The sequence below is a fragment of the Thalia democratica genome, chromosome 1 (assembly GCF_965202585.1).
Source record: "Thalia democratica chromosome 1, ktThaDemo2.hap1.1, whole genome shotgun sequence".
Taxonomy (NCBI): Eukaryota; Metazoa; Chordata; class Thaliacea; order Salpida; family Salpidae; genus Thalia; species Thalia democratica.
This window is the reverse complement of record NC_139165.1, coordinates 58055748-58068695: the sequence shown is the minus strand read 5'-3', so window position 1 is coordinate 58068695 and position 12948 is coordinate 58055748. Positions and strand designations below refer to the sequence as shown.

Here is a 12948-nt window from a genome sequence, read left to right as displayed (position 1 = left end):
ATATTTTTGTATATAAGTAAACTTAATTGAAACGAAAGTAAAAACAAATTCGTTTTAGATTAAAACCTTAAAATAAAAACTGTCTTAGTAAAAAACTAATTAGTGTAAATTATTGGTCTTTAATAAATACTACTATCAATAAAAAAAAAAATCTTTCTAAAACAAAATTTACTAAAAAAACAAGTGATTGTTTAAATATATCTATAAATTTTTATTGCACAACATATAAGTTTAAAACGCTTTTAGGGTTAAAACCATTCATTGAAAAATTTCAATAAACTAAAAGAACTGAAACACATTTATGCAACTAAGTTTAAGAAACTTGATTTTTTTGTTATTGATGATCAAACTAACTAAAAAAAATATAAAAATCACAAACAAAATAAACTATGTCCTGGACTGGTTCAAACATTATGTTCAGTTTACAAATTTTGTTATAAGCAAAACTTAAAATAAGTATAAAAACCATTCTTAACAAGAAACTGTTGGTTACAAACTATTAATCTTAAAATAATATTATTACTGACAATAAAAAAAAAGATTTTTGAAAAAAAAATTAAAATAAAATATCCACTTAAAATATCTTAACAAGAAAATATTTTTTGTAAACTATTAGTTATAAAGTAATAATATTATCAAACAAAAAAAAGGTCAAAATCTTTTCTGAAACAAAATTTTTAACAAAACTACTTTAATAAATAACTAAATTATGGTTTTATAGAGACACTATTATCTATAAAATGGTAGTGTTTTATTGTTTATGTTTTTGCTTGCTTGTAGCAAATTAATCCATTTGCCTTCTATTAATCCAGATTTGAATGACTTTTTTTTTCGTTGAATCTGTTAAAATTATTGAATATGCTTCCTTGAATTTTTTGCTCGATGTTGTGTGTTTGTAACATACTGTAGTTTAAGTGCAGCTCGATCGTTTGTCTCGCTGGTGGATATTTTCTTTTAGTTTTGTCCGTGAAAGCACCATCTTTAGGAAAAAGACTTAATTGTTTGTCCCACATAGTGCTCATTCATGACACTTTTCTTCATAAACTTTGATTTTGCTACTTTTTTTTAAATCAGTTTTACTACTTTAAATTTAATGAAATTAGTTTTTTTGACTATTCCTCTTTCTTCTCCTCGGTGGCATAGTAAACGTTTTCCACAAGTATGTGACACACCAATTACAACCATATCTTCATGGGCTTGGATCTTATAGTTGGTTAATAATGTTGCAACTGTTTGTAAACGTTTATATGCTACTAACACATTTTAGTTCTAATTTTTTTCATTGTTAGTTTTAAAAGTTTTAGAATGCTTGTCGTTTAATAACTTTAGTTGTTGTTGACTTCTCTTTTCTTCTTCATAGGTTGTCAAAATCAATCTTCAAATTCTGCTGTAACTTTAACCAAATAAGCTTAGCAAATGCAAGAACTTTAACATTTATCTTGTAAAGTCTTTATTGCATTAGGCTTTCTAGCAAAAAAATCACGGATTTGATAAATCAACAGTAATATTACTTTAAATAAAGCCATGATCCAATATAACCGATATATTATTTTAGACCAGTGGTAGGCAAATTGTGGCCCAATATGTACTTTTAGCTAAAACATACCTTTTCAAAAACGAAAAAAAAAATAGTAAAAACTTAAAGTTATACTCTTAATTTAAAAGTTAGTAATAACTAGTGATTAATTATTGCTTATTTTATTACCATTTTGATATTTTTTTAATTGAGTGCTATTATTCTCTTTTAGATAAAGTCTGCAAAGGAGTTTTTTTACAGTGCGGCCAGCAGGCAAATTTTAATAGATTTAAAGGCTGCAGACCTATGCTTTAGACCAGCGATTCTTAATCTTTTATTCGTACTTTACCGTTTTATGGAAGATAATTACCAAATTTTCCCATAATATACAAGATTTTAATTATTTTTGGAACTAAAAAAAAATCAACCTTAAGCTTATCAAATGTAGAAAATTGTAAATATTAAAAGAGTATATTTAACTAAAAAGCACAATTAAATACTTACTTATAAATGAAAAAGACAACTAATGAACACTAATTGACAAAGGAATTTACCCCAAGGGGTAAGCTTACCCCAGGTTAAGAATCGCTGCTTTCGACAAAAGAGAGCTAAAATATTAAATAAGCAATGTGCAGGTGTCAGTAAAACATATATGGTCCTATGAATTCTAAAAAAAGAACTTTAATCTGCGGGCTTAACAGACTTAACAATAAATGAACTACAAGAATTATGCAATAAAAAATGGCTTCCGGGTCCAAAAACATCTCTTCATAGCTATTTTAAAATCGTAATCCAATTGGAATTAAAAGCTCCTTTATATGTGTAACTCTGACTAAAAATACCTTGCATGAATATTGCATGACTGGAAAAATTAAGATGTCTTGTATATTGCCAATACAATTTCATTTCAGAAAACAAACAAACCATCTTCCCACCCAAAATCTATTAAGTCAATAAGAAGTCATTTTGTTTATGTATTAATAAGTTCCCAAAAACCATCTGTTTGGAAGCACTTTATTCGTAAAAGTGATTAATAAGTATAAGTATAGCAGCATAACTTGGGAAAATTATAAGAGTAGAGATTAAACAGTTTGAGTTGCTAAGGTAGTGTCTACTGACTAACAATGATAAAAAAATAATGTGATTAATTTAGCTTTACTAGACATCTCAAAGGCTTAGGATACTGTCTAACGACAAAGGTTTGAACATCTCTGGTTATAAGTGCGTGTTACAGCTGTTTTAACTCCTATAAAACTAAAGGCACAACTTCTTTTTATCGCAACTTTCAACCGCAACAATAAAATTTAAAAAAAAATCCAGGCTCTGTACTAGCACTATTTATAATTAAGCTTGAAAAACTGAAAAAATTCAAGAGATATCGTTAGGCATATGCAAAACCCAATACTAAAACAAATTAGTTTTTGGAAATCTGTTAGAAATTTAAAGTCTAATTTCAAAGTTAAAAAATATATTATTAAAATGTACGCCAACTATAACAAACAGCAATTTGAACTTTTTTACAACACTTGTCCGACACAAATAAGGTTTACAATGTTTTATGAGACAATGCTAAATAATTAACAATGTTTATCAGACATTACTAACAAAGCTTTCAATAAAAAATTATAAATATTTACGCGCTTACATAAGCCTGTTAATAAATCTCATTTCACATGCCTCGTCTGCAACTAGGTATCACAGGATTTCTAACACTGATAGTAGATGTGTCTTACGATAGAAAAAGCAAAATTTAAGTTTTAAAATGTTTTACAATGTTTTATGAGACAATGCTAAATAATTAAAAATATTTATCAGACATTACTAACAAAGCTTTCAATAAAAAATTATAATTATTTACGCGCTTACATAAGCCTGTAAATAAATATCATTTCCATGCCTCGTCTGCAACTTTAATGTTGGTTTAGCCTAACAGAGTATTTTATTGAAACAGTGGCTATAGCGAGATTTTTTTTTTGACCTGACCATTTAGTCTTTTTTTTAGAATTTTGTTTACTTATTAAAATATTATTATTTTTACTTTTGAAAACAGTCAAAACTTTTGTTTAAAAATCCATAGTTTTTACAAAGTCAGTAAGTTAGTTAGTTACTTAGAATTAATTTTGTAACCATTGTCATACTATCTAGCTGCTTTATCCTAGAAAAGAAAGTCATGTTATCAGACTTAATCACACACATGTAGAGGCATAGTTAACTAGTTACTAATATTTTTAAGACATTTTTTAGTTTAAGTTATTGTTTTTTTAACTTTATAAATTTGAAATATTTTAGCAATAGTATTTTAGCAGGCTCTTACCGAATGTTTGAATTTAGAGGTGCCTCAAAACTACTACACTTTTTAATTTTGCATTCAGGTTGAATTCCTGACCAAGATTTATCTTCTTGACATGTTCTTGATGCGTCATTTACAATATAAAACCCAGTCTGTTTAAAAAAAAAATTATTTCATTTATCTTTGATACCTAGAAATATTTAGAAGACATACATCGCAAACAAACGAGCAAATTGATTCAAACTGAAATCTTTTTGTGCAGAATTGCTTTCCATTAGGTGGCGGTAGTAGAGCTTTGCATGTCACCACTTTGAAATTATAAATTATTAATTATACAAGTTAACAAGCTTTTAGTTATTTATGTAGAGCCTTGTTAATAATATTAATAAACGTGCAAATTAACTAATTATTTTATGACCGGTTTCACTGAGAAAAAAATCTATTTTTTTCTTACAATCAAAAAAATAGTTCAGATAAATCGGTCATAAATAAAATAGCTAAATAGCACGTTTTTTCCTATTTAAGTAAACTTAGTAAATTGAGTATTATCTTGTAGTCAACACAAATAATTTTATAGATCTTTCTTAAAACATGAGTAAAATAAGCTTTAAAAAGTTGTACAAAATTATAAATTTCAGTTTGAAATTTAATCTGTCAGCAACTAAAGTAAGTCATATAATTTCAATAAACTAAGTAAATCTTAAAACTTAGTTTTTTAATGTTATTTAAAAATATTTTTCTTAATATATAAAGCGAAACTTACAAACGCAAACAGTAGGACTGCCAGTCCAAGCTTTCATTTTCGAACATTCTCTCAAAGAACTTCCTTGTAATTCGTATCCAATCTTTTAAAAATTCGTTTATTTCTAAAATTATTAAAAAACAACGCTGTATAGTTTTTAAGCTTTAAGTAAATTAATCTTTAAACAACATTGAAAATTTTTCTTCAATTACAACTCACAGCTTACACTAAGGAACTCGTAACCTTTAAAAAACTTCTTTAACTAAAGCTTTTGAAGTTTATCATGTTAGATGATATAATTGATGTTTTTTTTAAATTGTATTTTTGAATAGAATAAACAACACACATTCTTTTTTATCACTTCAAGCCCTATACTTTTTAAACTTTAATCGTTTTTAATTTTAATCTTTGTTTTTCTTGCTTTTTGACCAGTAGTTATTACGGCCATCATCTACAGAGTTAAAATGTTTCGTGCCATCAATAATATTAATGAATTTTATTTCAAGATCAACGACTACAGCATCCTAGGCAACCTACGACCGGTTTCGTCCTGATTAGGACTCATCAGACAGGCATAGTCGCGTGAAACTGCTATTGAGATCTAACCAAGCTTTTAAAAGTGTATAGAGTGAGCTTCTTTTTCTAAAAAAGGCTTTCAAAAATATATAGAGTGAGCTTTTTTTTTTAAACTTGTACTGTAGTGTTTTTTAAAGTATGTTATAACTACAACAGTGTTTTTTAAGATCATATGAAAATTAGAATTACTATAGAATTAAACAGATTAAAAAACTACAAACCTAATGTTTGCTTAAAATTACTCACTTTCATACATGGTTTAAAATTTTAAAGACTTTAATAAAAAGTGAAGTAAGCATTTTTTTATAGTGCAATCTTAGTTAAAACTTATAAACTAATTTAATATTTCAATTTGTTCAAAACTATTCAATAACAACGAAAAAGTATAACTAACGTTGCATTTAGTTTCACAAATTGAGCTGAAATAGTTACTGTCACTGCAAGATATTTCACCGTTTGTTGGAGATTTTAAGCTGCTGCACTGTACTTCTGTTTATTAGTTTATTGAACACGATAAATAAATCAGCACTCAAAAATGTGGTCGAGTATATAGAAAGACCTCATGGTACACACCGTATATTAACTTTAAAAATTTTAAGCCATATAACTTTCTTATACAAATAATAAAACTTTATGGTTTTAATATAGCGAACTAAGTAAAATATGACATGTAAAACAGTGTATTTTAACGAAAAGGGATTTAATGATAAAAATATATTTATATGATTGCTAAATTTTGGCGTATCAACGTATTATACCTTGTAAACTATAGATGAGATCGTAAAGTTTAAACACCTGCTTTAATAAAAAAAATGAGCAAACAATTTTTTATTATAAATATTCTTTAAATTTAAAACAGTTTATTCTGAAAAAAATGGTTTGCTCAAAGAAATTGTATATAAAACTAAAAGTTCATAAAAAAAATTAAATGAAAAGATCATTGTTTTGCGTGCAGAATTAACATTTGAAAAAATAAATAGAATACTTTTTTTAATTTTAAAAGTAGAAATCTCTTATCGGTTTTTCAACAAACAAACGTATAACAAAATTTGTACAGTTGTAATTAGATATTAATACCAGCCAATTTAGCTATAAAGAAATGAACCAAATAAACACACACAAAAAAACTCTAACTTTTAATTACAAAAAAAATTAGTAGCTTTAAAAAAACTTAAGAAATAGGTACAGAAACAAAAACTTTAATACTCAAGATAGATACAACACAACTTCTATTTAGCGCAGTTAATATATAGTTCAATTTAAGTTTTTTACTTATACTAACAAAACAATTCTCATTCTTTTAAAAAGTTTAAACGATATCATAAGTTATTAAAAAAAATCTGTTGAAACTAAGGTAAAAATGAAAGAATACATTAGGCTTAACTTTAATTTGCAGTGGACTATAATAACAAACAGAATAAAACTAACATTTTAAAATTAATAATTGAGAAAAACATCTAAAATTTTAAGGCTCTTAGAAAATTAGTTCGTGTTAAGGTTAAAAGTATGTAAACTGCTCAAAACACTACAAATTGCCAGTTTGATTCTTAGTTAAGCTTAATATTTTCTCTCATGTTTACCTTAATTTTTAAGAGGTTATTATAAACTGAAGATCTCGTTTAAACTCTTTTAACGAGTGAAAGATTGTTTGTAATAAAATTCAAAACTTTTAAGTAATATTGTTCTCTCTATTTATAAGTTGAGAATTTTTATTCTGTTCTTAAAATTTAAACGTATATAGTAAATAAATTTGTATAATTTTAACCTATAATATATCGTTTAAATAATGTGGACATCGAGTAATGATTTAATATTTTTAAATTATGATTTTAAGTATATCTAATAGTGCAATATTAATCCATTCCAGGTTGCATAAGATACGCATGTTAACTTGGTTGGCGTTATTTTTCACAGAATCATTAACACTTAACTCTACTAAATATTCATTATTATTTTCCTGTAGGTTTCATAAAAGATTTGCTGTTTGCGCACAGTTGTAGTAAATACATACTTTTTTTTTTGTTTTTATTAACGTTGTTGTTATCAAAGTACTTATAAGTTAAGTTATATTTAAAACTGCTTTTGTTTATTGCATTATGGTATAAGCTCTTCATGTTGTTAAATACATCTTCATTTTTTTATAATGAAGATGTATTTTGATTTTTTATATTTACTTACGTAATACTTTTGCGCATGCTTTTAGGGTGTTTGGAACCGTTATGGATTAATCAGTTAAAAATTAGGTTTTCGGTATGGACTGTAGCTATTTAAGGATCGGTCTAGTGAAACATCACAGAAGACTTTTTTAGTATTGCCTATATCAATGATTATATTAAATCTTGTTGCTGAAATTTTATGGACTAAAGATTATTTATTCTTTTTTGATTCGGAAGATTGCTTTACTTTACCAATACTATCATCTCTGTATTGACCTGATGAATAGTACTTTATTACAGATACCTCTTAAATCACATACCTCCGTGCCATGAAAAGAACCCATTGCTATATAAAAGTTGTTCTTGTTGGATGTTTTTGTCCAGATTCTATCATCATAACATAGTTAAACATTATTATTTCTAAGTGCATAAAACAATAAGTAACGTTAAACTTTTAAAAAACTTTTAAAAGTTTAAAAAGTATATAGTTTAAGACCAGTAAAATAGAACCTAAAACTGTTTAAAATGGAAACGACCTTATTCTTGATTTTTTTAACCTGTATTCTGTACTAATAAATACTTACTTATATAATCACTTGTTTTAATATTAGCCATGAAAACTAGAGATCTACCGGATCCAAAAATTTTGAATCCGGCCGGATCCAGATTCGGATATTTTTTCAAGCTTAGATCCGGACATTTTTTTTCAAATGAGAAACGGCCGAATCCGAATCTGGATCTAATAGGCAATATCCGGCCGGATCCGGATCCAAATACTTGATCTAAAATTTAAAAAACGCCGTTAAGTAAAAAGTCTAGCTTAATGCAAACGAATAGTTTCAATGATAATAAATAATTTGTGAATAAAATTTAATAAAATTTACTTATTTAATAACTGTGGTATACTTTTTGTACTAAACTCTTTTAGTTTACACTTTAAACTACTTAAAACTAAAAATAAACTTACTAATAATATATATATATATATATATATATGTTTATTTATTTAATTATATAAAAACTATAATTCAAACAGCTGTTTCACACATTGAAATGTAAAATTTCATGTGATCTTCAGTGAGTTGTAGTTTATTATAATAGTAAACAGAAATTTCGATTTTAGAATTTTTTATAGTAATTATGACGTAGTAATGGTACAGTTTATTGTACGATTAGTTGAATTTGAAATACGCTGTAAATGTTATTCTATGCTTTTTAGGAAAGTTTAAAAAGGTTATTTTGGAAAAAATGTTTTAAGTTATTAGAAAAATTTTTTAGGCTGTTGGGAAAAATGTTATAAAATGCTATAAATTACATATAGAATAACATTTACAGCGTATTTCAAATTCAACTAATCGTACAATAAACTGTACCATTACTACGTCATAATTACTATAAAAAATTCTAAAATCGAAATTTCTGTTTACTATTATAATAAACTACAACTCACTGAAGATCACATGAAATTTTACATTTCAATGTGTGAAACAGCTGTTTGAATTATAGTTTTTATATAATTAAATAAATAAATATTAAGCTCCAATTTGATTTGTCGAGCACTATCGATCAGAACTTTGTATAAAACCTTTAATATATATATATATGTATACATTTAAAATTAAAGTTCACAATAAGCATCGGCAAAATTCATCAGAGCTAAGGCTTAAACTTTAATGTGCCGTAAGGCAAGCTAAAGTAAAAATAAAGCCTTGATGATACAACTTATATCATCAGACTACAAGCTCTCGGTAGACTGAAACTACCGAGAGCTTGTATGTACACGTCGAAAAAGAGCTTATAGTCAAAAAATAAGATAGTTGTTTAAAAACGAAAAAAATCGTAATACTAGTTGATAAAATTTACCAAAATAGTAGTGATCCACCAAATCCAAATAATTTCAAAATAAGATTTGGATTCAGAATCGGCCGAGTCCTAATTTGAAAATAAGACTAGGATTCGGTAAATCACTAAAAAAATGTAATCGATTGAACAAAAACCTAAATTGAAACACCGTTAGAATTGTTAACGCATTTCTGCCAAACTTTGAGTTTTTAGTGGTTTAAGCCAATATAAACTTTTGATATTATTAATTCACTTTAGCAGATGTCTTTAATTTTTTTTATTTATAATCTTTACGAGTCTCCGAAAACTATTTTCGTTGAAATTAAAATTAATCAACCAATTTACTAATTTAAAGAGCTTTAAGCATATTGACTATCTCTCCTTTCAATCAACTCAATTAACATACTAAAACAACTTTTTGTTGTTTATCGAAATTGTATCATTAATGTAAACTGTTTTTAAAGTATTTTCACTTCTAAAAGATTTTCTTTAAGATTTATAATTAATTATCTCATTTAAATCTTGGCTTTTAGTGATTTAAAATGTTTGTAACACTATAAGTAATAAACGATAACTTAGTATTAAAGATAATGCTAAAGATTTTAAAAATAGGTGTTTTATTTAGTTATTTTTATTTAGAGCTTTAGCTAGTGATCTACCGACTGCAAAAGTTTAGACTCCGACCAGATCCGAATCCGAATATTTTTAAAACTAAGATCGGCTGGATATTTTTTAAGTAATTCCTGATCCAAAACGGCATTATCAAGCTGGATCCGTATCCTAATGGTCGGAAACGGTATATCACTAGTTAAATGTAATAATGAAAGACAATCTTGAGAGCAAAATAAAAACTAAAGAGCTTTTAATGTAAAATAAGTGCTGAGAATAACAAGCATAAAATTTATGTAGCGTCAAACTTAATTTTTGCTAAATATGTTACAACAATAAAACACTTTCGCAAATAATTTTAAATAACTATTAGCTATCGTATATTTTGAAACAGAGAATTAACTTTTAAGTATTAAGAAGCAGTTGTTTAACTTTTATAGAAATATCTTGATTCGTATTTAGTTTGTTGATAAAAACACTATACTATTTATGCAATTTTTACTTCAGCATAGTTTATGTTTTCCTATTCTACACTTTACTTCATAAAATAATAATCAGTTATTAAACTTTTATTTTGATAGCACAAACCTAAAAATTTTTTACCCATTTACTATTTAATTACCTTTTGAAATGTTAAAATTTCTAAAATGGAAACTTGTCGTCTACTTCAGGAAAATCTGCTTTCTAGATTATAGTTGTTTTTATTGCTGTACAAATGACGTAAATTTAAATATAGTTTTGACCAGGGCTTCCCAAAATATGTCAAATGGACATTTCTATGACCTTGGGTGTCATTTCAGATTTTGGGGGACCATAAACTGTAAAAGATGGGGCGCACGAGTTTTAATTTTTTTGAAAGGGGCGTTATGAAAAAAAGTTTGATAATTTCCGATTTAGACTTTATCCCAACATCAGTCTATTTCAAAGTCTAAATTGAAAGCTGAAGACTGCAATTAAAGTAAGTCTTAAGAACAAAAAGAAGTTGTCTTGAACTTTTTTTGCCTCTCAAGCGTTCATTCAGTATTAGTTTTTGTAAATACTTATAGTTTTAATATTCAAATTGTGTAATGTTGTTTTGAAAAGCAATAGAATCAATACTCTAAAAACTTCTACGAATATTTTTATAAAACTTCACTCTACTTTTAAAAAATTGTTTCAAAAATCGTTAAGATCAGTTAGATAAAATTATACAAGTTAAAAAAATTTAACTATTAAGATTTTACATAGTTTTAAATACACTGTCACTGAAAATATAAAGAATTTTAAAGCTAATATTTTAAATTATTCTTCTTAAAAACCTAATTAAAATCAAATTTATTAGCGTATAGAATACAAGTAGAGTACTTGAATCAAGTTACTTTAAAACTATATTAAGTCTATTTTATTAAACTTGTGACATATTAGTTTTCCTTTAAAAAGTGTAGCCAATAAATTTTTGTTACGTGTCCTGTTTAAAGGCATGTATTTATATACTAAAGTATTTTATTTTATAAGAATACAAACTTTTTACAAATTAGTTCTTAAACTTCAAGAAACTCAACATTTTATCGTTAAAAATAATATTACTAGTATTAACATTTAAGCTTACTTTCACATGTGGTCAATGGTTCCGACCAACGACTATCTACTTGACACTTTCTGACTTTTGAACCTGATAGTTCATAACCTTCCTTTAAACATGTTAATAGTTAAGTTTGCTTTACCCTTTTTTTTAAACTTTACTTTGATAAGTTTTAATAGTTTCACAACTGAAAGTATTTCAATAACGACAACTCAGCTGAACACTTGTAATATATTTTAATCGTCTTCCAATATTTTTATCAAAATATTTCTTTTTTTTATTACTAGTCTAATACTTGTTGAGAACTAACAAACTGCTTAAAAGCCTTGAAAATTCTACATTGTTAATGTTAGTTTGAGTTTTTATTTATACAAAAGGGTTTTTAAAAAACATAAAAACTGTTGTTTATTATGTTTTTAAAAATTCTTGCAGAGTCTTTCTTATATTTTTTACAAAATTAAAAAGCGTTTTCCTTTAATTCTAAATAAACATAACAAAGTAACCACTATTAAAGTTACCTCACAAAAATAGGTACATTCTGAATTAAATGTTGCAAGATCAGTGCACTCAACTCTTCCGTGATTTATTTTCGGAATTTCTCCACATACTATTCCTGTTTAGTTAAATTACTCGTGCAAGCAATAGTAAAAAAAATTATAACTATTGTTTTAAGAAAATATTGAGAAAATATAAGAATCTTTTGATTGGAACTTTTTGTCAAATTACAATTCATAGTTTAAGATTGTAATAAGAAATAAAATATATTTCTTGTTACAAATAAAAAGTAAAATTATTCCAATTTATATGAATTTGATTGCCAAAGAAAAAGTCTTAACACATTAAAACTATTTTGATTTTTATAAACCTGTTTTTATAGAATTTTTAATGTAATTTATATATTTGTTATATAAAAATGTTTATATCTTCTGAACACATCAATGTACTAGTTATTACTGTGACTTTAAACTAAACATTTTAAGAACTGTAGATGATAACATTTTTTTTTATAAAAAAGGAAGCAAATAACCATTATCGGGAATAGTTTAAAAGGTATTCAAAAAAATTTCTTACTTACCAACTATGTCACTTACCTCAGTCTTTCAAGCTAAATTTATACATAAGCCTAAATATGCCCCTAGATTTTACATTTTATTAAAAACTAGAAAACTATTTATATAAGTAATTTTAAATAACGTTAAATACCAAAATATTTATACGTGTAATGCTTTATTAATATGCATACTTTATAAAAAAGTTATTTAGAAAACAATTTAGTTGTTAATTAAATACAAGTATCGTCAACATTTTCAAATGTTTTCACACAAACACAAGGGGAACTATCCAGTATGATGGGAGTGTTTCTGATTTATTTGAAGTTAAAAGTAGGATGAGTAAGGCTGCGTAATTTCTCAGACTCTTATTTGAATTTTGCATTTAATGCTGTCAAAGCTTGCTTTTATGTCATCAACTATAGAAGTTAAGCCTCATTAAAGAAAAAGTGGTCAGGCCGACTTGTCAACCTTGAACATCTGTGAGCAAATCAAAAGCTGAAGTTTATAATACTACGTGTTCTACTCTTTGCTGATGATGATGCACTCGTAGCTCACTCTGCTTAATATATTTAGATAATATTGAGCCATTTTGCATCAACATGCT

The 12948-nt window shown here is 26.0% G+C and overlaps 1 protein-coding gene across 1 annotated transcript in view; it reads right to left on the bottom strand.

The window, feature by feature from the left end:
* The window catches only part of LOC145848506 (sushi, von Willebrand factor type A, EGF and pentraxin domain-containing protein 1-like), a 159879-nt gene that overhangs the window by 78471 nt on the left and 68460 nt on the right, over positions 1-12948 (bottom strand). Inside the window, exons 23-28 of the mRNA XM_082953935.1 lie at positions 11811-11905; positions 11320-11401; positions 5519-5613; positions 4570-4651; positions 4020-4114; positions 3831-3958 (exon numbers count right to left, since the gene is read on the bottom strand). Coding sequence (XP_082810061.1) covers positions 3831-3958; positions 4020-4114; positions 4570-4651; positions 5519-5613; positions 11320-11401; positions 11811-11905 — 577 coding nt within the window. The remainder of the gene's footprint in view (positions 1-3830; positions 3959-4019; positions 4115-4569; positions 4652-5518; positions 5614-11319; positions 11402-11810; positions 11906-12948) is intronic.